At 34.4% G+C, this 25818-nt stretch overlaps 3 protein-coding genes across 3 annotated transcripts; 2 read left to right on the top strand and 1 right to left on the bottom strand.

Annotated features, from left to right (window-relative positions):
* The first annotated feature begins 4242 nt into the window (after positions 1-4242).
* On the top strand, positions 4243-7423 carry LOC106402585 (U-box domain-containing protein 10). Its single transcript, XM_013843356.3, has 3 exons — positions 4243-4678; positions 5586-5702; positions 5798-7423. The coding sequence occupies exons 1-3, from the start codon at positions 4385-4387 to the stop codon at positions 7235-7237; spliced, it is 1851 nt and encodes a 616-aa protein (XP_013698810.2). The 5' UTR covers positions 4243-4384; the 3' UTR covers positions 7238-7423.
* Positions 7424-8251: 828 nt separating this feature from the next.
* On the top strand, positions 8252-9264 carry LOC125576343 (uncharacterized protein At1g66480-like). Its single transcript, XM_048736155.1, has 2 exons — positions 8252-8668; positions 8744-9264. Exons 1-2 carry the CDS (start codon positions 8442-8444, stop codon positions 9102-9104), a joined length of 588 nt encoding a protein of 195 aa, XP_048592112.1. The 5' UTR covers positions 8252-8441; the 3' UTR covers positions 9105-9264.
* A 520-nt stretch (positions 9265-9784) lies between these two features.
* Positions 9785-16886, bottom strand: LOC125576342 (putative 1-phosphatidylinositol-3-phosphate 5-kinase FAB1C). Its single transcript, XM_048736154.1, has 9 exons — positions 15687-16886; positions 14758-15456; positions 14198-14684; positions 13088-14121; positions 12898-13024; positions 12235-12399; positions 10897-12159; positions 10403-10669; positions 9785-10313 (listed from the first exon to the last, which is right to left on the bottom strand). The coding sequence occupies exons 1-9, from the start codon at positions 16067-16069 to the stop codon at positions 10059-10061; spliced, it is 4680 nt and encodes a 1559-aa protein (XP_048592111.1). The 5' UTR covers positions 16070-16886; the 3' UTR covers positions 9785-10058.
* Between the last annotated feature and the right edge of the window lie 8932 nt (positions 16887-25818).

Here is a 25818-nt window from a genome sequence, read left to right as displayed (position 1 = left end):
TCAGTGAAGCCGTAATATATTAGCTATCAGAGAGAAGAAAATGGGGTGCACGTTTTGAATGGATGCTTTCCACGACAGTAATGAACTAACACACTTGAAATGGAGAAGTATGTTCATCTTCTTCCAAACTATACTTATCTTTTTATGCAAAAGCAATTTAAGTCTCTCCTAGCAAAAGGAAATCTATCTTCTTTTTTGGAAGAATATTAAATTTAGTTATCTTTTTACAACATATGTGGTCTTTTATCGAGATTTTAAGAATCTTTTGAAACTTAAAACAAAATTAAAATGGAATCTATTACTACTATTATTGATTTTTTTATTCCTTAATCAAAAGACTATTGCTGGATCAACTAACTAATTCTTTACCCTAAAATAAAAACAATAGTTTTTATGAGTACTTAATCAACTAACTATTTCTTGACCCCCAAAATAAACTAACTATTTTAATTAATTTGAATTATTATTTTTTGCAATATATATATAGCACGTAAGTATTCTTGCGATGAATAACTGTAATAGCATTACATATTGACATGAAAAATATTGTGCGTTCTTTTGCAAAAAAAAAAAAAAAGAAAAGAAAAATAGGTGCGTAGTGATCATTTGACATTAAAAGTTTGGTTTGATGACTTGGTGTCTCTATTAGGACACACATCTCTCTCAGAATCTACATCCAATGGATTATTTGATCCATATTGATGCAATGCGGTTAGATGAAGAAGACTGGCGCCTACTAAAATAAAGGCGAATAAATGATAAAGACTAAAAAAAATGATTTAAGGTGGCATTGTCCACGGAGAAACCACCCCAAAGCCAAATCACTATGGTATCTTCTACTACAGGTAAGGAGCTAGCTAACCTTGTAACTATTGTAACTCCCCAAAAGCTCGTCTGACTCCAAGGTAGTTTCGTTTTGGTGTCAAGAGAATCGTTGGTAATTTAGACCAGTGGCGGGAGGCATCAGATTCTTTGACATGGGTCAGTTTGATAACTAATGTGTTTTATATGGGTTAGTATGCTAATTATTTCAGATTTTTCTTTACAAAATAGAGGGAATTTTTCTTTTCGCATGGGTCAAATGACGACCATGGTTCTGTGCTAATTCCGCCACTGATTTAGAGCAAACCTGGAAATAGAATGAGACGATAGAGGGGTCCTTTGACGACAGTGTTTGAATGTACAGTGAACAAATATATATATGATTACATATCTCGCAAAAATTATTGCATATAACACAATCCAGATGTACTGATCAGAGTCCTCTTGATAAAATTTCGACCAAATGCCTAAATGATTAGCAATAGTTGCCCACATAATAAATTTATTATTAAGACTCACAATAGATCCTTAAAACACTATGACCAAAAGTTCTAGTATTTTTAAAAAAAAATCATTCACTCCCAGTATTCTGATTATTAATTATTATTATTTTTTTTTTGATCAACTTCTGATTATTAATTATATTATGTACTAAAGATATAATAGCAAATCAACATACTTGATGCTTAAGCATGGAAACTCAAAGAGAGACACATAAGCTCCTCTAGTATCACAAACACCAAACTGCAGGGTGTACTGGATCAAGCATTTTATTTGGTATACATTTTTATTTATGATTGGTTGGATTTATTACCTAGTGGCATTAATTATATTTGTGAGAAAATGCTTAATGTAGTCATAGTCTGTACTCTCTGTCTATCATGTCTTTCAAATGAGTTTGTCTTGGATCTCGTGAAGAAAATCTAAAAGGTATTAATAATGCGGCCCTGGAAAAGAGATATTTACGCCCACAGACACAATTCATCTTATGAATTACACTTTAAGACACTTTGGTCTTAGTGGACACTTTCTCTTAGTGAAATGTCTAGCTTAACCCTCACCTCTTAGTGAAAGTGGGTTTCATGAATTCTCTAACCAGAACAATTGGTTTTCCTAACTAGTAAAAATAAAACAAATAATATATTTTCAGATATTTTTTACTTGAATTTTGAAAGAGTCTATCTTTTTTTTTCTTTTTCGTTTTGTAGATTTCAAGAGACAAACCCTAGTTTTATCTCTCCCCCGATTTCTTGTAGATCTAGAAACTCAAACCTTCGCCAAACCGTAATCAAGTTTCTAAAAATCAGATCCTCTCCGGCGATAGTTGATTTCATCATTAACCACAGCCAGCCACCGTTGATTGAGAAAAACCCGCCATGGAAGGTGAGTTCCGTTTCGTACTCTGTCTCCGCCGCCGTTGTTCCTTCATCTTCCACCCACAGCCACCATTAACGATTTTTCCTTTTTTCAGATTCTGCAGAGGACGCCATAGACCACCGTCTTCCCGTGAGACTCTTCGCAACTGATTCATATATGAAAAGTTAGTTTATTGTCTGATTGTGGTGGTGGATGCCGCGATGGTAGATGTCGTGGTGGCGGATGTAGATACGGAGGTAGAAGACGTGAGGAGGAGGAGGTGGTTATGGATGTCGTGATGGTGGATGCTATGGTGGTGGATATGGATACAGCTGACGCCTAACCATGACTTACCCGACCACAACTCACCCAACCACAATAACCCGTCTCATGTCGCCACACATGATACACCTAATAGACACATTTTGTTTTGTTCTCAATGTGCCTTTCAGCTTATGTCTATTCATGTACTTTAATTCCACGAACTGAGTATGTGAGGAAGAAGAATCACTTGGAAGCCACTCCCATATCATTAACTAATATGTTGTACAACACTACCTCCATCCAGACTAAAGCCTACAAGATCATACTAGCATTGTCACCAGACTAAAGCCAACATCGGCATCCATTCACAAACTGGCCACCAGAGCCTTGACGACAACACTCCCGACCACAACAACACTCCCCCTAACCACAAGAGTCCCATCCACAACACATCTGACCACCACAACAATCACACAAACCACGAGAGTCCCATCCACAATACACCTGAGAACCCCAATCCGACCATCTTCTTTTTGTCCACCACGAACTCCACCCATTACCAAACACATCTCCAAATATTTAAACTATATTCTCAGCCTTAGATCTTATGCATATAAATAGATCTAACGTCCTTAAACAATTCACTTTTTCCCATACAGTTACCTTTTTCTTTTAACCTTTATCATTTATTGTGTAACTAAAGACAAACTTAGTTTCTACTTCTTCACTTTACGGTAGCCTTCTTAAAAGAAACACACTCCTCCTTACACAAAAAGCAAGGTTATTTATGTCATAGAAAAGACAGCTGTCTAGAGAAAGTGTGCAAAGGAGACAATGTGTCTTTTAATGTAAACAAAAGTCAGATTGTGTCCTATTATGTAAGTCTCTCCCTGGAAAATCACAAAAGTACTTTTACAATAGATATTTTTCCTAAAAAAGTGTTAAAGACAGAATTTTTTCTTCTAAAAGTAACAAATCAATGATAAAATAACTTATAATTACACATAAGAAATTATTTAAGAAAAGAAGGATAGCTATAATCACAAAGAAAATATATTGTTTCACCTTTTGGTTAGTGTAAGCCATAAAAAGTAACAAATCAATGATAAAATAACTTATAATTATAATTTTAAGTTACAAAAAAAAAACTTATAATTACACATAAGAAATTATTTAAGAAAAGAAGGATAGCTATAATCACAAAGAAATTATATTGTTTCACTTTTGGCTTAGTGTAAGCCAGAAAATGTAACAAATCAATGATAAAATAACTTATAATTAATTACACATAAGAAGTTATTTAAAAAAGAAGGACAGCTATAATTACAAAGGCAAAGATTTTGTTTCACCTTTTGGTTTAGTGTATACATGGTCAATACAATGCATCTAGCATATTACTTACCAAATGATTCATGAATCACAAGTGAAATGTTATCTACTTATCTATCTTAACTTGCTTTCCATAGAGAAAAATAACTAAATTTGACTTTTTATTACCATTAAAGACTTATATGACACATATTGGTCTGATTTTCTTCCTTTATTCCTTACTACCCATTAGAATATTTATATAAAGTCATATTCACAGCCAAGCACACAATAAACCATTCCTTTATATAAATAAAAAAAGATGTTTCTTTCTTGAAATGTGGTTTGTTTCCACTATATAAGTCTGGTTGCAATACAAATCGTAATTATTGAAAAAGTGACAACTTGCACCGCGAATCTCGCTCTCAATTATCTAATTTGTAATGTTATACTATTATTTTATTGTATTGCATTAATCAAAAATGATAAAATAAAACTATACATTAAAAACGGTGTCGTAGTAGCGACTCATCCTCATTTTTTTTTTGCAACATGGCCTCGTTGGATACATAAAAAGCGTTACAGGCACGTCTGAGTCAGAGCAAGAGTTCAAAAATCCACATGCGACGTCGTAATGGCTGGAGTAGCCGTCTCTCCCGCTTCTCTGCTCGACGTCATCGCTGAGATCGCAGAGATTTCGGCGAACACGGGGGTGTTTAAGAAGGACTGCGCCGATCTCGCGAGGAGAGTTTGTCTATTGACGCATTTGGTTGAGGAGATTCGGGATTCTCCGCAGACGCCGACGGCGGAGGAATCTGATGCTTCGTCTTCTTGTGAATGTGATTGGTGGTCTGATCTTGTGGTGGGGCTTCAAGCGGCGAAGCGTCTTCTAAGTGCAGCCACTTGTTTCCAGGCTCGCGAATCATCTGTAAGCATTCTCAACGAGTGTTATCGAATTCACGAAGCTTTTGCACGTTTTGGTATTCAATGCTCAGGTTCAACTTTGTATATCACTATCTGATTCTCAGATTGGATGCTCAAATCCTTCTTTTTTTTTTTTTTTTTTTTTTTTAATGTAGTACTAGGGTGCTCAATTCGTAAGATCCATTCATTGGTTTTCATCATGGCAAGCTTGAACATTTGGTTTTCAGTTCCATTTTAGGTTCAGTTTTTCAGTTATAGGTCTCTTTTTTGGGTATAGAGGTTTTTATAAAATTTGGTTCGTTTTCGGTTCGTTTTTAGTAAAAATATTAGGAACCTGCTAATATTCAGAAAAAATAGATTCAGGTCTGCTTCAGCAGAGTTTTGGGTAATTTTGAATAATTCAAAAATATCAGATAACTGAGATTTTTTTAGATAATATATCTGATAATTTGGATAATTTTTTATAATTCTGAAAAAATATTCAGGTAATTCATTTTTTGGATAATTAAATCCCTTTGTAATATTAGATATTTATGAATATGACTTTTTTTAGTTTTTAAATTGTATTCTGGTATCTTTTCAGTTTTTGGTTAGCTTTCGGTTCGGTTTCGATGGGTATTAACGTATCCATTTGGTTTTTGGTTAGCTTCCGGTTTCCTTTCGATTTTTCGGATAGAAAATAGGAACTTTTCATGTATTTATGAGTTATGGTTTTGGTTTGGTTTTGTACAGTTTGAGTTTTTGGTTTCTGATAAAATGTCCGGCTTACTCTGTACCAAAGAGTTTGTCACTTGATATGTTTGTGTAGTAGTCACTGTAGATTGAAAGCTAAATGTTGTTATCATTTGTGTTGTCACGAGCGTTTCTTGATGAGCAAAGTCTCTGAAATTCGATGTGTCTTGATTGTGAAGGAGGGTGCTGCGAAGAGAATATCATTCCAGTTCCAATGTGTTACATGGAAGCTGGAGAAAGCACTAGGAAACTTGCCTTATGACCGTTATGACATCTCTGACGAAGTCCGCGAACATGTAAAAAGTTCATTCATTCATGAGTACGCAGACTTATGTCCTTCTTGATGTCGAAGCTGTTTCTAAGGTTTATATATATTGTCTTGTAATCTCAGGTGGAACTAGCAAGATTGCAGTTGAGAAGAGCAATGCAGAGATACGGATCTCTGAACTCAAAGAAATTCTCCACTGCTCTATCCGAGCCAATGGAGAAAGATGCATCGAGAAAAGTCACTGAGAAGTTGGAGTGTATTCCAGAAACAATACACTCCAACATCCCTTCATCAGATGAGAAGAAGTTAGAGTCACCACCGCGAAGGAAGAGCTCTTCAGTTTCCTTAGCTTTCTTCTTATCAAAAGACGCTGATAACGAGAGGTTAGAGAAAGCAATCACAAAGACCAATGATGACGACTCGAAAAAATCAGACAACCTGACGATCCCTGAGGATTTTCTTTGTCCAATCTCTCTGGAACTGATGAAGGATCCTGTCATTGTCTCCACAGGACAGACATACGAGAGGTCTTACATACAAAGATGGATAGACTGTGGGAACCTGAGATGCCCCAAGACTCAGCAGAAACTCGGAAACTTTGCTCTTACCCCAAACTACGTCCTCAGAAGCCTCATCTCTCAGTGGTGCACTAAGCACAACATCGAGCAGCCAGGTGGCTATACCAAAAACTGTGAGGGCGAAGTGTCGAAGATACGTGCATTGGTTCGGAAGCTCTCGACACGGTCCCTACAAGACCGAAGGACCGCGCTTTCTGAGATCCGGTCTCTGTCGAAAAGAAGCTCAGACAACAGAATCCTCATTGCTGAAGCTGGAGCCATCCCTATTTTAGTGAAACTCTTGACGTCAGAGGACGTCGAGACGCAGGAGAAGGCTGTCACTTGCGTTCTTAACCTCTCGATCTACGAGAGCAACAAGGAGCTGATCATGCTGGCAGGTGCAGTCACGTCTATAGTGCAAGTTCTGAGAGCTGGAACCGAGGAAGCTAAAGAGAACGCTGCGGCTACACTCTTTAGCCTCTCGTTGGCTGACGAGAACAAGATTATCATTGGTGCATCTGGTGCGATACCTGCTTTGGTGAATCTCCTTGAGAACGGTAGCGTGAGAGGGAAGAAAGACGCGGCGACTGCTCTGTTCAACTTGTGTATATACGAAGGGAACAAAGGAAGAGCGGTTAGAGCGGGTGTTGTGAACCCGTTGGTGAAAATGCTGAGTGATACCTCGAGTCACAGGATGGTCACTGAAGCTTTGACTATACTCTCGGTTCTAGCGGGTAACCAAGACGCTAAGACCGCGATGTTGAGGGCTAATGCGATACCGTGTTTGATAGCGTTGCTACAGAAGGATCAGCCTAGGAACCGGGAGAACGCGGCGGCGATATTGTTTGCTATTTGCAAGAGAGATAAGGAGAAGCTGATCTTGATTGGTAAACTTGGAGCTGTTGTTCCGTTGATGGAACTATCGAGAGACGGTACGGAGAGAGCTAAGAGGAAAGCTAATTCTTTGCTTGAGCTGCTCCGCAAATCATCTCAAAAATTATGCTAAAATATATAGCTCTTTAATGAATAAAAAGGATTTGAAAATTAACTTCATTACCAGAGAAAGCTCTCTGGTTTAATTTTTAGTTTAATTTGGTTGGATGTTTATTTGATCTGTTTATGTTCTGTGATGATTTTTGAGTTTTGTTTGAAGACTAATATTATTTGTGAAGGTGGTATCGAGTTGCGAGAATCGATCTCTTTTTACTCACCTTTTCTATTTATTTATTGATTTTTGTAATAACAAATATTGTGTTAATTATAGATTTCATATCATTAATAAGGTCGTTTGTTAGACTTTAAAAAAAAAAGAAATTAAGTGTCAATTATTAGAGAGATAAAGTTTCTCAAGAGAAAACTAGATGATAATTTGATTACTTTGGGATGAATTTATAGTAAAGCAATAGCTTGAGATGAATCATAGATTGGTGATGAAGATCAAGATGTAAGCGGTAGTGAGATTAATACCCAAGAAAAAACCACATTTTCTTGTTATTTATTTGTTGTACATGTCTTCAAAAATAACTGCTTGGTCGTGTGTGTTTGGTTTGGGAGAACTGTATTTGGGTCAACATTTGTTTATTATCTCTTTCCCTCTGGACTAAAATGAACAAAAACTGTCGGCAAAATTAAAAAAAAGGCCATTGGTTCTAGCTTCACGGGATTGGTTCACATGCTTTAGCTACTGTTCATTGAAAGAGTAGTAAAACTAGTTTTTTGGTTTCCAATTCGTTAAAAAGTCAATCATTATTCACATGCCTGTCGAAAGAAATGTTTCTCCAACGAAAACTTTCCTGATTAATCGGAGTGATTTACGTAAGAGTCATTTTCCCGGAAACAAAGGTCACAAAATACTCAAAACTGTGGTCCAAGTGAAGAACAGTACACATTTTCCGTTTCAATTAATCATTTAAATTATATAATATGATTAGACATAGTTTTTGGGTTGTTATTGGTTTTTCAAAAGATCGATAGCGAAATTTGAGGTACTTTTGTCTTCCCATTTCTATATATTATTGAAGATTTGGCATTTTGTTGACCTAAAAAAATAATTCACTATCATCAGCAACCAACCATAAACCCATAATCTATAATCATCTGATCTAACGCACCACCCACCTTGAGCTACTGAGTTTCTTACATAGATATCTCTTTTGTGGATTTCAAAAGCTCACACATTATTAGTAAACCTAGAAGCTCATCTTTCTATAATGGGTAATAGCTTGGGAAGCAAGAAAACTGCCAAGATCATGAAGATCACTGGTGAGAGTTTCAAGATGCAAACGCCTGTGAGAGCTGGTACGGTTGTTAAAGACTTCCCCGGCCACGTTCTCTTGGAATCTGAATCCGTGAAGCATTTTGGAATCAGAGCAAAGCCTTTGGATCCTAACCAGAACTTGGTATCCAAAAGGCTTTATTTCATGGTGGAACTTCCTAGGTAAGACCTCAATTTCATCTTTTGGTTTTTATGTTTTCAAAGTTTGAAATCTAATCATTGAAACTCACGTGGTAGAACATGGAAGGAGAGAGCACCGAGGAGGGTTCGGTCAGGAATCCAGATGAGTGCAAAGGAGAGGCTAGAGAATCTGAAGCTGTCTCGTAGATCATCGTCTGATCTCTCGGTAATGAAGAAGGAGGAGGTTGATGAAGAAGAGAGAGAAGTGATGACTAGCGTCAAGTTGAGGTTACCGAAGTGGAAAGTGGAGAAACTGAGGAAAGAGAGTGAGAGTGGCTCTGATTTCTCAGACAAGATCACAGCTCTTTGTCTCCTCAACATTCAGAGACAACGTTTGCTTCATAATGGAGGAAGAAGCTTTGGGATTGGAGATGAAGAAGGTTGTGTGAAAGCACAAGAGGTGATCAATTCTTTTTAGGGTTTTGTTTATTTCTTGTAGAAAAAGAACACCGATCCGTTTCTCAAGCCACGTTTCTTGCATCCTCTAATTACTAAAACTGCCACTAGGAAACGGATGTGCTCCAACTTGTGTGTAACAAACTTCTAGTATTTTCTTAATATAAACAATGTATCCTCTATCTAGCTAGATAATATTATATAACGTAAGCCTGAATATACAAAACATAACTCTGACGAGAGATGCTAAGCTTCTTTATCTTCTACATTTATTACACATCTTGTCTCTAGTACATAACCTTAGATATGTCATGTGTAAAAGATCTGAAAGTAAATGTTAGAGATCTCACATTGAAATGTTCCAATGACCAACACTGGTGTCTAAGATACTTATTATCAATTGAATTGAATTGAAATTCTATGATAAACTAAAATTAATATAATATAGCCTCGTTTGTTAATCTAATATGATAGTCTAGAAAAAAAAATTAATTAGCAGTTTTAAAATATGATTTAGTTTGAAATGAGTCGATAGTAACTATTATTATTTTCTTAAATATGTTGAGATCTCACATGGAATTTTATTTTTAAACTAGTACTAATATATAAAGAAACTAGTCACTCCTAATTGGAGTTTAATTGGAAATTCATGATAAATAAAATTAACAATAACAACAAATTAACGCAAAAGGAAGAGATCAATAAGAAAAAGGCAAATCATTAGTATTTTTCTTTCAATCTGAGGGGCATAAGTTTAGCCAATAATTACAATATACAATTCTCCAGACTCAAAGAGAAACCAACACACACCAAACAAACAAACAAAAAAAAGGATAAATTCAATCAGTCAGGTCCCAACATGTATATATGTTCCGTCTACTTAAACCAATTTCTTTTTTTTTTTATTGTAAAAAGAAAAAATCAAGATCAGTAAAACAAAAGAATGATGAAAAATGGTGTTCTTTCTTTTACTCAATCAGGAGTTCCATGGCTCAGGAACCGTTAGAAAATAAGTGGTCATGGCCTTTCGAAACCTCTTCTTGTACTGTTTTGGCGAGATTATGGTTGGAGCAGCGTTTTTGGGTCCACCCAAAATCCCTGAAGCTTTCACCCAAGTCTCAAGGTGCTTATCCCATGTGTACTGTCTCATGAAGTCTATGATTCCAAGAACCAGCTCCTTACGGTCTTCGTCGAACCCAACCAGCAATGAATAGTCCATTACATCCACAGTCTAATTAAAAAAAAAACGAGATAACAGATTGATCAAAAATTTTAAACAACAAAAGTGACTTGGGAGTTGGGGTAATGAAAATCACTTACAGCTAAGAAGTTAGTGTCGTTCCATATAGCTCTCTCCAAGCTTCTCTTTGCCTTGCTTCCCAAAAATATTGGTTCTGTCCGTAGTGTCTCAAGCAGATTCATGTCAAGCAAAACTTTGTCTGTTCCTGATGTGTTTGGATTGTACCGTGACCTTGCAGATCCTTTGAGATCATAGATTCTTGATATTCTCCTGTTGTAGAAGAGATTCTCCATCACCATAAGATCCATTTTCGTTTCTTTTCCACCTTTTGAGTGCTTAATAGAGACCTGCACGCCATAGCATTCATACCAATCAATCACATGATTAACTATTCCATTTCAAACCATAGACTACTGTAAACAAGTCTTCTAAAAATCGGTTTAGTTGAACGAAACGATTTTTTCAAACCGATTTCTTTAAAAATCGGTCTGTCTAAGTGTCCACATAACAATGATCTTCTATAAAACGTCTAACCACCACCTGACGATTTCTTGAACATTTGACTGTAACTAACCTGGTAGATACCGAGAATCTTAGCTAGACAAGTGGGGCTCCCAGAACTGAGAGACTCCTTCATATACTTAAAGTACTCAGTTGCAAAGTCCTCAAAAGAATCAAGCTCCGTTTTGACTACTTGTTTTATAATAAACCTCTCGTCCAATGACTTGGCGAAGTAAACATTGCTCTTCCCTCCCTGCGCACACCATCTCTGACACCGGCTCAACGACCTCACAAAGTCCACCTCCGTCGGACAACACGTCTTTCTCAGAGCGTCAAACTGCGTCGCGAAATAACACGTCACAGAGAACTTCACCTTACCTTCACTTGCACCAGAGGAAGAAGAAGAGCGGTCGCTGAAGGAAATAGTCAAATGCGGAGACTTCTTATCATCCTGAGAAGATCCGTACACCGCGTGGTGAATGTAATCAACATCCATCGACCCTAGAGAACGCCACGTGGAGAACGTAGAAGAAGGTTCAGACTCTTTGTTACTACTACTATTAGCAATGCCTCTGTTAGCAACCCACTCTTTATACTCCTTGGAGTTGAGAGCATACGATACAACACTCGCGGGATCATCATCATACACAGGAACCACAATGTCGTTGACGCCACGTTGAGGAATCAACATCCGAGCCCCATCAGCCATCTGGCTAGCTGAAGAGATGTATGTAGGAGCAGAGCCAACGATGAGATCCAGCTTCTGCACTTCTAAAGGTAACATCTGTGAGTAAGTCCTCATCACGTTGGAGACGGGGTCCCTCACCATGTTCCTGTAATCGCCGGACGCGTGGAAAGATCTGATGCCTGAGAGATATAAAGAAGATGGTGGCAAACCCTTTTGGATCCTTTCTTGAAACCGTATCGCTGAGTCGAATGACTGGACTCTGATTGGCTTGGCCAGCCTCCGGAGTGGAGAATTAACAGCTGAAGAATCTGTCTCGGCTTTTTCATGAAACGAGCCTAACCATGCTGAGTCTATCCTCTCAGAGAGAGAAGAGCCAGGGGAGAGTTTGTTATCATCACCATTAGCTTCTCCATCAGAGTGAGCTCTCCCTTCCACTTCATCCGCACCTTCCTGGTCAGTCTTTGGAGGCTCCTGCGTCTCTAGTCTTTGGCCATCGCTTGCTTTTTTGAGTTGAGAGTTTAGCAAGTAAAGCTGATGATCCCAAGCATGAGAACCAATCATGAGTGCTCTTCTCAGTCTATTCAGCTCTAAGATATCCAAACTCCCTTGGTTTTGAAGACTCTCTTCAAAAATAGGTTGCAGCGCGTCCTGTTCAAGATGAGGAAAGGTTCCATCAAATACAAATTTCAACAAGATTCTTTCAGTTAAGTGATGCTCACTCACATCGTATTCATCTTTTTCTTTTACGAGTTGATCTTTTAACCCCATGATGCGACTCTGAAGTTCAGAGGCTCCAGGTTGTTCAGGTTCAAGTAAACTGCTTCTCTCTTCCATGCGTTTGATCATACTAGATACCTCCTCATACATATTCCGCATCTTACCCATAAGCTGTAGAAGTCACACAAAAATTAGTGTATGAGCTTTTACCATTTCCATATACCAAAATCCAATGTTCCAAAATTCGCTAGGCGCTAATTAGTCGTTTTATAAGAGATTATTGATTAGGTGGATATCTAGACCGATTTTATGATTTTATGAACATCTAGACCCATTTAAAAAAAATATCATTATAGAAAAATCGTTTCGTTTATGTTCAATTTTCCATCTTTTTAGAAACTGCCAAAAAATCAGTTTTATAAAAATTAGTATATGAGCTAAACCATTTCCATATACCAAAATCCAATGTTTAAAAAATAGCTAGGCACTAATTAGTCGTTTTATAAGGGATTATTGATTAGGCGAGTGCCTAGACCAATTTCTTTGAAGCCTAGAATGATTTAAAAAAAATTATAGAAAAATCGTTTTGTTTATGTCAAATTTGCTGTCATTTTTAGAAAACTGCCAAAATCTGAAGCAAAAGGCCTTAAAATGTTTCATAGAATCTACCTCTGCTGCTTCTGTGCGTATCCACTCCGGTTGAGGATGGCTGTTGAATTCAAGCATTGATGGGGGAAGGAAGACAGTAAGTATATTGATAGGAGAATATCTAAAGAAAGCAACCATGTTTCCGAATCTGCAAAACCATAATATACTATTAGTACTTTAACAACATTGAGATAATAACTCTAGAATTTACCCATAGAATCGAAGGCAGTCTCTCTGAAGTGAATGACCACAGGACGCAACACGATTCGCAGTAGCATGATTCGAAAAGCTAAGTTCAAGAAACTTCCCAAAGGAGAGTCCCCATGCAGCATCAGACATAACTACTCTACGAGTAGCAGGCGGGACTCCATCAACATGTGCACATCTCAGGCACCGATGCCACATCCATATCTTCCCATCTTGTTCACCAGGGAGCTTCATGGATGAGTGACGTCTAACGTTTATAGTAAGGTTCCCATTTTGGTGAGAGTAGCAGAGGACATGAGCGTCAACCAGCTCCTTGCACGTTCTACAACTTGAAGTCTGATCGAAAAGATCATCTTTCAAGTATTTTCCGAGAGGTTTATCAAAGGATCCATAGAACTTGATCCGCAAGAGTCTTGACCGTTCACATACTGACTCTTTCAACACACAGCGGCTTGAAAACGAGACTAGTATGCTCTGGTGAGAGTCTGCTGCAGAGAAATATTCACTAGAAACATCATCTTCATCGAGATTCTCATGATGTGGCAAGTTGTGCATGTTCACTAACTGATTCTCCTCTTCACCTCTCAAATCAGTTGCCGAATAAGATCTTATTACCAAACTGTCAGGTAAATCTCTATTCAGTGCATCACATTGCTCAGTGTCAACTTCACAAGATTTCATGGCTGAAGAAGATGGGAATAACACACTCGGATCAAAATCCTCGGATTCACAAGCCTCATGATCTGGCACCAGTGCTGTAGTTTCATCTTCCTCCTGTGCAGCTGTATCAATCAAAGCTTGAAGATCTTTCTCTGTAGGAGAATGAGTTACTAAAGAAATGCCATCATCAATCATTCTCCTATCTGATGCCGACCGCACCATCCCTGGTTGCTGCTTCAGTCTAATCTTAGGCAGAGAAGCACCTTCATCCGCAAGGAAGGAAGTCTCCAATGATAAGTGGTAAGCTGCAAATACAGCATACTGAATAACATGCTTCACCTTCTTTAGCTCTTCACGACAACTCCCCTTAAGCACAACCTACACAAGTAAAAAAAAAAAGAATAATCAGAAATTGATTACTAGTGAAAAAAACTCAATAATGAATAGAGCATACCGTGCAACCTAGGCGCTTAGGACAACCTTCAAAGTACATCAATGTCCTAGACGGTTTTCTCCCAGCTTCATGTTGCTCCAGCACTTTCTCAGTCCTAAACACCTCACAATGCCCCAACTGAGCAGTAGAGATCCTATCTACAGAAGGGCAAACAACAGCACCGGTGCAACGGGCTATTTGGTCCAGCAACGACCTTTTCACATTGAGCACCAACGAGATATCCTTCTCTAGAAGGTACTGCTGAGCATACGAAGATACACTTTTCTCTACTAAGAGAACATTAGGATGAAGTGAATCTATTTTCGCTATAATCGCCTTGAGATGATCATTCTCCTGTTGGAGCAACGTGTTAAATGACGCTAACTGTCCTGCAACTCGTTGATACTCTAGAGACCCGGCTAATAGCAGCAGCCTCGGATGTTTGTATTGGGAGGTCATTCGCTTGTGCGTTATGTTCTTGCTGCACACTATCCCTCTGATGAGGATGCTGCATTAAAGAAGGTAACTATCAGCAAGAGGACAACACTAATGAAGACACAAGTAGTAAAAGATAACTATACCTCTCGTTTTGGTTTCCTGATGCTACACATTTGATTTTAACATAGCTCCCAGGATCCATACTGCCACCTGCACGAGTATCCGGCTTCACGAAAGTGGCGGCCTGCCACGCTAAAGCAGTGACGATATCCAGCCAGTCACCAGCACTGCCCTCGTCATCATCACAAGGAGTAAGCTCCTCTCCACGTAATAGCTCTGCAACTAGAGCTCGGAAATGGTCGTGCACCACTGTTCTAAGAGGCTCATTACTGTTGTCTCCTAGTTTAGGGGCGTGGCTAGCAAAGCTACTACTCAATGAAAACTCGGTGGCAGTCTCCCCAATATCATCATCGTCTTCGTCGTCATCATATGCAAAGTAGTTACTCTCAGCATCATCGTTCTCATCTTCAGGAGGGGGAGGATACCAGATGCGTCCGTTGTTCTCAAAATCCAACGGTTCTTGCAACGTATCCTCCTCCTCCACCTGGCTCTGATCTGGCTTAGTAGGACTGAGGTCTTTGGCGTGCTGTACAAAGCGCCCAAGAGGACTAAAATTGTTCCTTAATGGACTGTCGTGAGGACTGGACCCAGCAGAAGACTTACAACTAAAATGCTCATGTCTACTAGCACTAACACTACCTGACTCTACATCTGAACTGTCTTGATTGTATTCACTCAAAGGGCTTTTACCACAGTTTCTACCTTCTTCTTCCTCATCTCCCCTGCAAACACAATCCACACTTATTAAAAGGTCAAAACCAATGTTCAAGAACTCGCTAGGAGGTGGTTAGGCGCCATTACTGTTTAAACGGGCGCCTAGACAGATTTTTTTAAAGAAAGATATTTTAAATTTTGAAATAATAGTTTCATTCAGACCCCTAGATCGCTGCAACGCTGCCTAAACCGATTTTTAGAACACTGGTTGAAACTTTATCAAGAATTTGAGCAATACCTGCTAGGATAGCAACGAATAGAGGCGATGTTCCTGCAATCTCTGATTTCAAGGCTAGAGTTCTCACTTTCAGGGCTATCACCAGGATGAACCTTATCATAGCTCTTCCCTCTCAGCTCAAGAACCTCACCATCACATTCTCTGCACAGCTTCTTGAGATCTTCTGGTCTCTCCTCTGTGTCAGAATCAGAGTAGCAGCTCTTGCACCAGGAATGGCCACAGGTAAGGCAAGAGTAGCCGCAGTGGAGGTTGGTTCCACAGTCATTGCAGGTTTTGGAAATGATAGGCATGGTTGTTTCAAAGTTGCACAAAGGAGATTGGTTTGAATCTGAAGTTATCCAAGACTTGAGTAGATCTAGCAGTGAAGCATCAGGTATTCCCATAAACTATCAAAATACTCCTAATTATAAGAAGAAACAAACAAAAAACTCTCTTTCTCTATTCTCTCCCCTCAGATTTTGAATGGAAGATTAAAAAAATCTTTAGCTTTGAATTTTTTTAGTATGATTATGAATTTTTTTTAAAAACCTCCCACAACAAAAATGGTGGGTAGATTTGGATATGAAACAGACTCTTTTTTTATTTTTTTTCTTTTTTTTTTCTAAATAAAAACAAAGTCCTACATCAATTTCAGATATAGATATGTCAAATCCTAGATCAAGAACCCCTCAAGATTAAAATCTTGGACCAAAAAACAGATCCAATATCAACAAGACAACAACCCACCAAAAAAAAACAAACTAAGAAGAAGACCTTTGACTCGATCACAGCTTTTAAAGATCAATAAAGAGTGAAATTGAAGAAGAAGAAAAGGGAAAGTAAAATAGAGAGAAAAAAGATTAAAGACTGGGGAGAATGAGAATTAAAAGGAGAAGTACAGAGAAGGTTCCTTTTCTAGCTCTCATTTACAGTTTTTTTTTTTAATCTCTCTTCTTTTTCTTCCTCTACCACTAACAACAATATCAACACTATCTTCTTCTTCCTTCTTTCTTTCTTTCTTTCTTTCAACTGTTTTTACAGCTATGGCAGATTTCTAGAGAGACGCGATTCCTTATACTGCTCCGCCATTAACTGTTCCCTCCTTTTTCTCTCTCTTCCCTTCCCTTGCTTCTTTCTCTCTCTCTCTCTCTCTCTCTCTCTCTCTCTCTCTCTCTCTCTCTCTCTCTCTCTTTTTAATTCCAACTAGAGAGTTTATTCCAATTTTTAATTTCTTAATTAAGTTTGTATGCTTTTGTTTAATGGACTTAGAAAATTAAAAACATGACAAAGACCCTCCTCAAAGTCGTTTTTTTCCTTTTATTTGACACGACAGAACAGAGACTCCGTCTTCACGATTCCGTTTTCCATTCGTCACCATTTTCCCCCCAACGGCGTTTTTCTTCTCTTTTTTCTTTTCTTTTTTGGTGAACTTTTTATATATAAAAATATATAATAAACCTATTTCGTGAACAACAAATTACATTTTTCTTAAATATTCACGTTTCGTTTTTTATTATTATGCTACGCCAAAAAAACTTTTTTTTTGTTTTGATTCTCCACTACTCTAATATATTAACTTTAGTAAGTACAAAAGATCTCTCATAGTATTCCTAAACTCTTAATTTTAATTGAGCAATAAACGTGTGAATCTGGTCTAAACCGAAAAGCTATTAGTCAAAATTCTACATAATTGTTATGTATCTATATAAATAGACAATATACATGTGGAAAGGATTACAATATTATTATGAATCAAATGACAAATTGCAATGATTACAGATACGCTTTTCAGCCAAATAAACACATATAATTGGAGAATGAGAAGATAACGACGATCTCATTATATAACTGTATATACTAGTTATAAAAGCTTGTACGGGAAGATGTGAAATGTGTATTGAGAATACATTTGTGTACTAACTTTGACTAGTATCTGTTCCATTTAATAGGCTAATTAGCAGAAGAGTTTTGATTATTTATGTGTGTAATAATCAACTTGACTAATTAGTTAACAACTTTAAACAGTTGTCCGTTAGTGGTGGGGGCTAATACGGAATTGTTGTGTTATTTCTTTCTTTCTTTTAAAGGGAGCGTGTATTTACAATAAAAAATTTATAAATTAATAATATTGACACTTTAATATTTTACTAATTTATAGATTTATTAATTTATTTTAAAAAAATTCTAATTTTTTTAATTTTAAAATATAATTTTACAAAAATATTTGATTGTAGTGTATATACATTGATTAAAATTTTGAAATTAGATATTATATTAGTTTTATTATATTATCTGGTGTATATAAAATATGTTATATAATTTAAATGTGTTTTAGATATAATTTTACTGAATATCATCAAAATAAATTAAATGTTAACAAAATATAAAATAATTCAATTGTGAATATAAAACAAATAATGGTTGATTTGTAATTATATAAAATGTATATACATATAAATTATTAATATATAATTTTAACAGGACCATATATTTACATATGATTTTTTTAATTATTATTTTATTATTTTATCGATTTGTGTCATATTTTGAATCGGTCTAATTTGAAGCCAGAAAATTTATTAATTTATGATTTTTATTAATTTATGAGTATTAATTTATAGGGTTTGGACTGCATTATGTAATGAATTATTATTTTTTGTTTATAAATAAAAAATAAATATATAACAAAAAGTAACATGTCATATTTTGAACCCGTCTAATTTGGAACAAGAAAAATTTATTAATTAATAAGTTTTTACTGGATTCTGTAATGAATTAAATATTGATTTTGTTATAAATAACAAATAAATATAAATATACAAGGGAAAATGACTAAAATGAATTGTTTCAAGATTTATACTTCGAAGTCACGCGCTGGTGTCTTAAACATATAAAACATTGACAAAAGGTAATAGAAGTAAAGTAAAACCATCCGTTTGTGTACCTTTTTTAGGTGATTGATCCCCAGCTCATCGCTTTATTAGAGTATCTTCAAAAAAACTCTCTATTTATTATTTACAAAATTATATATTTAAAGTTTTAAAGTGTTTTTTCGAAAAAGAAACTTCAAATTTAATTTCAAACATATTTGAAGTTTATACTATAGTCCTTATATTTGACAAAATTAATTTAAATTCATATTTTTTTATAAATAACTACCAGATATATATATATATATATATATATATATATATATGTTACAATAATATTAATTAATAAAATCTTACACAAAAATATAAAATAGTAAATAGAAATACCTAACTAAATAATAAAATACAAATAAAATATCACATTATTCCATAAAATTATTTCTGTAATACTTCATTTTTGGTTAAACAAAATTTGTTTGGACAATATTTTTGAGGTTCTCGGAAAACTTTACTAAACTATTAATGTTGTTGTAATAATTAAAAATTGTGCAATAATTATGTTTTCACGTATTTTTATAAAAAAAATATTAAGTTTATTTTGTAACACTCTTGTTGTCTAACTCTAGTTTATAAATGTTTTTTTAATTTTATGTGTAAAATTTAAATTTATAAAATAAAATTGTAATATTTATGATATACACAATTTTTAAAGATTAAAACAATAAATTAAAAATATTTAAGAATCATAAATATGATTTGTAATTAATTATAATGATCAAAATGCAAATAAAAAGATGAAACTTTAAATTTAGAATTTTGAATATTGAAATTTCAAATATGAAATTTCACTCTTTAAAACTCTAAATTTGAAGTTTTGAATCTCTTTTTGAAGAGCAATAAATTCTAACATTTGAAGTTATAAAATTTCTTTTAGATATACTCTTAGACATCCTTTTTACGTATTAACCTTATTCAGATTTCATCTTTTTTCATATTTTTGTATCTCTTTAGATATAACAAATATTTTAACGATATGTTGAATAAAAAAAGTACCCTAAAACTAACTATTGCAACTGCTGATGAAATTTATAATTCTTAAATTATTTCAAAAATTATAGGTTAACAATTTTCTAAATATTTGCCGTTGACATCCTATGTATATGTGTAGACATCTATGGTGACTTTTAAGTAGAATATTTGGAAAAGTAATTAAGAACATTATATTTGCATTGGAACATATTTTCACAAGTATTATTTTTCATGATCCCTTTTGAAAAAAATTATTGTCAAAACTAAAAGTGATATATTGCAAAATGCAAATAAATTTATTGTTTCTTTTTTTTTATCAAGCATGTGATTAACGCCTTATTAGTGCTGATAAGCATATGAGACAATTATTTTCAAGCATATGAGATAATTATATTCAAACATTTTAGAATACAAAGGGAACTGGAAATTTCTAAATATAGAGTCACGGCGGTATTTTTACATCGCTAATAACAGTGTATCTAATAACTATATATTAAATATTGAATTCGTAATATATGAAATTTTAATAGACGATCTAACCTACATATTTGAAATTATAATATATGAATACCCAATTGATAACATATGGTATGCCTTTTTCGGGCGAGATAAATTGTATGATTTAAAATTTTAATTTAAAAACTTGATGTGGATTTTTAGTGTCTTATAGTTAAACACTAGATCAATAATGTTTCGAAAACAGGAAAAATAAGTTATTTTCTTTGAACACAAAGGTTGGTGAGACTGAGAAGCCACTATCCCGTTTTAGTTTTCGGAGGTTGTTGTATTTTCTAAACTTTTTATGAGAATGATTATTGGTTTGAACTTAATAAACTTAATAGGGCCGACGAGATAAGATCAGTACTAGATTAATAATCGTTAAAACATTTATTTTGATACTGGTATTATTTCAATAAATAAAAATTTATATATAATAAAAACCAATATACTGTATAAATATTAATATATGATACTAGACATGTCAGTAGTCTTCTGAATCTGTTTAAGAGCTAAAATGACAGCATATATTCTCTGTAAATAATCTATTCGTGAGAAAAGAGAAAGGGATCAAACCGAAACATATCCACTATTCATCTCGTTCGTTGAGTACAACTTTCCTTTCTCTTGAACTACCACTAAAACAACAACAAAAATATTGAATCTTGGGACACAGCATTACACACATGAGTGATCCAAAATCTTGTCCGAACAATTATATAACTAATGAGTCTTTTTTGTCCAAAAAAAAAGCGAGTGTTTAAAAAAAAAACTAGTGATACATGTGCTAAAAACTACATATTAATATCATCAGTCAAGTAAATCTACACACTTATAAACTAATTTTTGGTGCCATGTTATTAGGTTAACGACCAACTGGACTACTCAAAAATATAATCCTAATACATAGATAAATTGTTCTTCATAAATATTCTCTTTTATGTTTTAATAAACGAATAATAACAAAATAAAATAACTGAAATATAAATATTTCACAGTCAGATCATCTCAATAGTACACAATTTTTTTAGTATTTCACTTGAAAATAAAATTACTTTATGTTTAAGTAAAATATATAAATAATTTTTGTATGTCATTAGAGATATCCTCATAGATAATATCTACCTTCTGTTTTTCGTACGTCTCAAATTGCGAAGAACTCTCTTCAGCAGATTGACTTTATTTTTTTTAACATTCCATATTTGCTTGTTGGAGAGTTCTTATCCTCTTCCAGGAACTCAAATCTACTTTATATAATCTCTTGTAAGTTTATTTTAATAAACCATTATATTTGATCCCACGGTCACTTCCAAATTAACCCCAAAACTTAACTTATGAATTTTCTTCTGGTTAGATTTTTTTCTTCGATCAGTCACGATAAAAAATTTTATTCATGTCAGAAATTTTTCGAGAACCTTCACGACTATGTTATAGTCTCACGATTTCCAAACCAACTAAAATAGAAAAAGATGTGAGCCAAGACATCAATTAGCAAATAAAATTGATCCGACGTTCAACTGATGAACTGCCTAGTGCCTACATCCATTCACCCAAATATATCTTTGAGTTCTCCGATAAACATTTTACACAAAATGTAGTTATTTGATGAACCTTAAAAGTGTGCACGGTGTGAATTTATAATTGTACTAAAATTTTGTATTTCATAAAAAGAAAGAAAGAACATGGTTAAACTGACCCAAATGGTTGCATAATTTTTATACAATTATTAAGTTTATACTCCCTCCGTTTCTTAATATAAGTCGTTTTAAAGCTATGCACATAGATTAAGAAAATCATTAATTTTTTATATTTTCAAAACAAAAACATCATTAATTATTTACCTAACCACAATTCAACCAATAGAAAAATAGAAGATATATTATCATTGGTCAGATAACATTAGTTATTAATAAATGTTACATAGAAAATCGAAAACGACATATAATTTGGAACAAAAAAATTTCTCTAAAACGACTTATATTAAAAAACGGAGGGAGTATATGGTTGCAAAATATATCACTTCACACTTTCGGTTTGACCGCCCTTTCGAAATGAATGTCTTAACTTGATGGATCTTTCGTGATATATGATAATGTCTGCGTCAATTTCAGGGTGCAAGGGGCCCACTTTGGTGTTACCTTTCCAACTCTGCCTTCGTTTAATTATAACTTCGGTTTTTCTGCGGACTAACTGTCCGATTGTTATTTAATTGTGTGTTAAGTATTTATTCAGAAGTTGACAAAAAAAAGTATTTATTCAGAAATCATCCATCATCATTGTATAAACCAAACTGCTTACATGTATAAGATGATGCATATGTTACAAAATTATGTTTAATTGCTTATTTTTTTCTATTGGAGGTGGTGAGTATTATTATATCCTGAAAGGGCAAGATTATGTTATACATTTCAGGACTAATCAAAAAGTCTATTTGGCTATTTAGATATGAAAAATTAAATATCTCAATCTTCAATGGAGATTATAAATCATTTATATAAAACAAATAATATTTGATGAGATACATTCTTGCACAACACACATTTTATTGTCAAATATGCTATTGAGAACTATTCCTTTTCCCATTCGCTGATATAACATATTGGCAAACTAGTCATCACAACACTAACAATGGCGATATGGTTCTTAGGGGAATAAGAAACTGAGGCGTGATCTCATGTGGTGTTACATTCCACTGATGCCATTGTGCACTTTTTTTTTTCTCTCACCACGATCGCATCGAACAGCCAAGGTTAAATAACTTTGAGTTCTTATATTTAATTTTAAAACAGATTTTATTGCACTTATGAGTGGTTGAGTGGGCACATTAGCTAATCACTCTATGAGGTCATTAAAAAAAAAGTTTTGACGATACACATTTTATTTTTCTACCAAATAATTATGAACTCGCGGATATATTCGAATAATTTAATTATTTAGTGTCATTATCCACGGTTTTTGCGCTTGTTTTAAGTCCATTTAACGATTCATGCATCTCAACGTGCATTTCACTTTTTCCTTTATTTTCTCTAAATGGAGATTCTCTCTTTTTCATGTGCACTAATTATGAAATCTATATATTCATCAAAATATAAATACAGAAAAGGACACCAACGAAGAAAAACAAAATTTTATATGGGGAATACTATAAATTCGAACGGTCATACTACTTTACAAGCTTTTATTTTTATATAAAATTTTCTATTTAAGTAACTGGATTTGACAAAAAAAAACTGGATTTGACAAATTGACTACGTGGAATCTCGTCAGTTTGTTGAAGTCTATTATTATTCAATCTTCGTTAAGATGGATAGGTATGTTACATAGAGCAGCTCTACCCATAAAATATTCCAAATTGCTCTGATATAATTCCCATCTTCGTCGGTTCCGATAAACGCAAACTGAATGTTGACAAAGGAAAAAAGAAAAAAAATATACGATTTGGAATATATATGAATTGGCAGCTCTAACCATAAAATATTCCAAATCGCTCTGATATAATTCCCATCTTCGTCGGTTCCGATAACGCAAACTGAATGTTGACACAGGAAAAAAAAATGTACTGTTTGAATTGCCCAAAGAAAACGATTTGAAATAATGAATTATATATGTAATTTAAAAATGAACAAAGATGGGAATAAATGGTGTGGCATTGGATCGTGTCATGCTTTTTAACAGACGTGAATGTAAAGAGTGGGATAACTATTAGTTCACACCAGATTTAACGCGGTACATTCTTTTTGTATTTGTACGCGTATCTATACAAGAAAAAATATTCGAAATTAGTTAAAATTCTATATTTTTTTCACAAAAAATCAGCTTTTGTAAACTAAAAGTTTTAAAAAGATTTTTTATAGACTTTCTTAATCAGAATATTTCTGAATTGTTGTTTACAAATAGAATTGCATAATTTTTTTTTTCTTTTTTAAAAATAAAAAATAAAATAAGAAGTGACACAATTACAATCTCCCAATAGATTGATAGATAAGATATAAAAAACAATTAGTTCATAAAAGTCTATAAGCAAAAAAGCACTCCAAATTTCTAACTGTCTATTCGAATGTAAGATCCTAATAAGTTTACTAGACTTCAAACTTAAAATCAATTTGAAAAAAATCCTACATTGGTTTATATAAAGGATTTGAGAAATATTTAAATGATTTGGGCCACTTCACTTACTGCCAATTGGTGATAAGATGAGTGATCCATCTATTTTATATATTGCTTAGGATCCCTTCCAACTACCAATGTAGGACACACTTTGTGTCTAATACGTCTCCTTGAGATGATTGTTTTTTGAGCATTAATTTCAAGATGTTCGAGCAAAGATCGATGGGCCAATTTTGGACCAGATCGATGTGGATCGTGTTGGACTGCATGAATTGAGCTCCGATACCATGATAAGTGTTTGGAGAGAAGATCTCACATTGAAAATATATAAAAGACTTAAGAAATATATAAAAAACTTGGACCACTCTACTTACTGTCAATTGGTTTTAAGTTGGAAGCCCACGAAACTTGTCATGGTATGCCTACACCCTAACCCATTAATCCGGCCCGGAAAGTGATCTGATCGTCCTATTAGCTGATGGCTAATAAAAAGTTCAGTTTCACCGAGATCGCTAGAAAAAAAACATTGTCTTTGAAGGGGTATGATGGATTATGCGAGATTAATGGTTATACACACCATTATCTCGAGGGAGAGTGTTGAAGAGAAAATCCCACATTGAAAATATATAAAGGACTTGAGAAATATATACAGAACTTGGGCCTCTCCATTTACTGTCAATTGGTTTTAAGTTGGAAGCTCATAAAACTTATCATCCTCTACCGAAAAACATGCATACTATGTCTAAGTACATTGTCGAGCCACCGCAAAAAAAAAAACGAGAATCAGAAGTGAAAACGTAGAAAAAAACGGCGAGTTTCCGGCGAGTTTCTGGCCGCGGACACCGCGTTTTCGAACAGGGGTAAATCTTAAGCCGACCATGATCTTATAAAGTGAAAACGTAGAAAAAAACGGAACAAACAGAATTGGAATTAGAACTGGAAATGACCAAACCAAAAGAGTGGAAAAAGGTCACTTTGGAAAATACATCGATTGATAATACAGTTTCGTAGCTATCAGCGTAGCGCCTAAGACCATCTTTATCCCATATACCCTATAAAGGTTTCTTATTTTTTTAACTTTTCTTTTTTTCTGATTTAAAAAAAAAAAAAAAAAATTTAAAATTCGAACCAATCGCGGGCCGCCACGTGTCGGTGGGGCCCGCGAACAGTTCAAAACACACACAGCAAACGTCTCTTATTCTGCCCACTTTGCATACGGTTTTTTCTAAAACATGGGCCCCCCACCCCTTTAGAGACGCAAAAAGTGATGCGATAATGGTGCTCTAATCCTGTAATCCATAGAGTCATCCGAATGTTATAAATTTTAGCTAATTTTTATTATACAAAATTAGTATGTGCAATGAAAACTCCAAAAATAAATAATATAAGTTGTAATATTTTATTAAATTATCACAATATTTTATTTTTTAAAAAAATTCTATTTATGTTTCAAATAAAAAATGTTTGATTTCACAGAATTATATTAATTAATTTTATATATCTGAATTTTATCTATTTTGGAGATTATTTGATATATTTTATTTATAAAAAATATACATCATAGAATATAAATATAATGAAAATGACATCTTATCATTTTATCCGTTATATTTAAAACTAGTTTTCATTACTTTATTATTTTTATTAAT

The sequence above is a fragment of the Brassica napus genome, chromosome A7 (assembly GCF_020379485.1).
Source record: "Brassica napus cultivar Da-Ae chromosome A7, Da-Ae, whole genome shotgun sequence".
NCBI lineage: Eukaryota > Viridiplantae > Streptophyta > Magnoliopsida > Brassicales > Brassicaceae > Brassica > Brassica napus.
The sequence above is the reverse complement of the archived record's forward strand: the minus strand, read 5'-3'. Positions and strand labels throughout refer to the sequence as shown.

Bases quoted from the DNA above. Each gene is read 5' to 3' on its own strand.
- LOC106402585 (XM_013843356.3), top strand. From the start codon at position 4,385: ATGGCTGGAGTAGCCGTCTCTCCCGCTTCTCTGCTCGACGTCATCGCT. The intron at 4,679-5,585 runs GTAAGCATTCTC...TTGATTGTGAAG, and splicing joins TCCAGGCTCGCGAATCATCT to GAGGGTGCTGCGAAGAGAAT. The intron at 5,703-5,797 runs GTAAAAAGTTCA...TTGTAATCTCAG, and splicing joins CTGACGAAGTCCGCGAACAT to GTGGAACTAGCAAGATTGCA.
- LOC125576343 (XM_048736155.1), top strand. From the start codon at position 8,442: ATGGGTAATAGCTTGGGAAGCAAGAAAACTGCCAAGATCATGAAGATC. The intron at 8,669-8,743 runs GTAAGACCTCAA...CTCACGTGGTAG, and splicing joins TTCATGGTGGAACTTCCTAG to AACATGGAAGGAGAGAGCAC.
- LOC125576342 (XM_048736154.1), bottom strand. From the start codon at position 16,069: ATGGGAATACCTGATGCTTCACTGCTAGATCTACTCAAGTCTTGGATA. The intron at 12,160-12,234 runs GTGAGTGAGCAT...CATCTTGAACAG, and splicing joins AAGAAAAAGATGAATACGAT to GACGCGCTGCAACCTATTTT. The intron at 10,670-10,896 runs GTTAGTTACAGT...TATGGCGTGCAG, and splicing joins AGATTCTCGGTATCTACCAG to GTCTCTATTAAGCACTCAAA.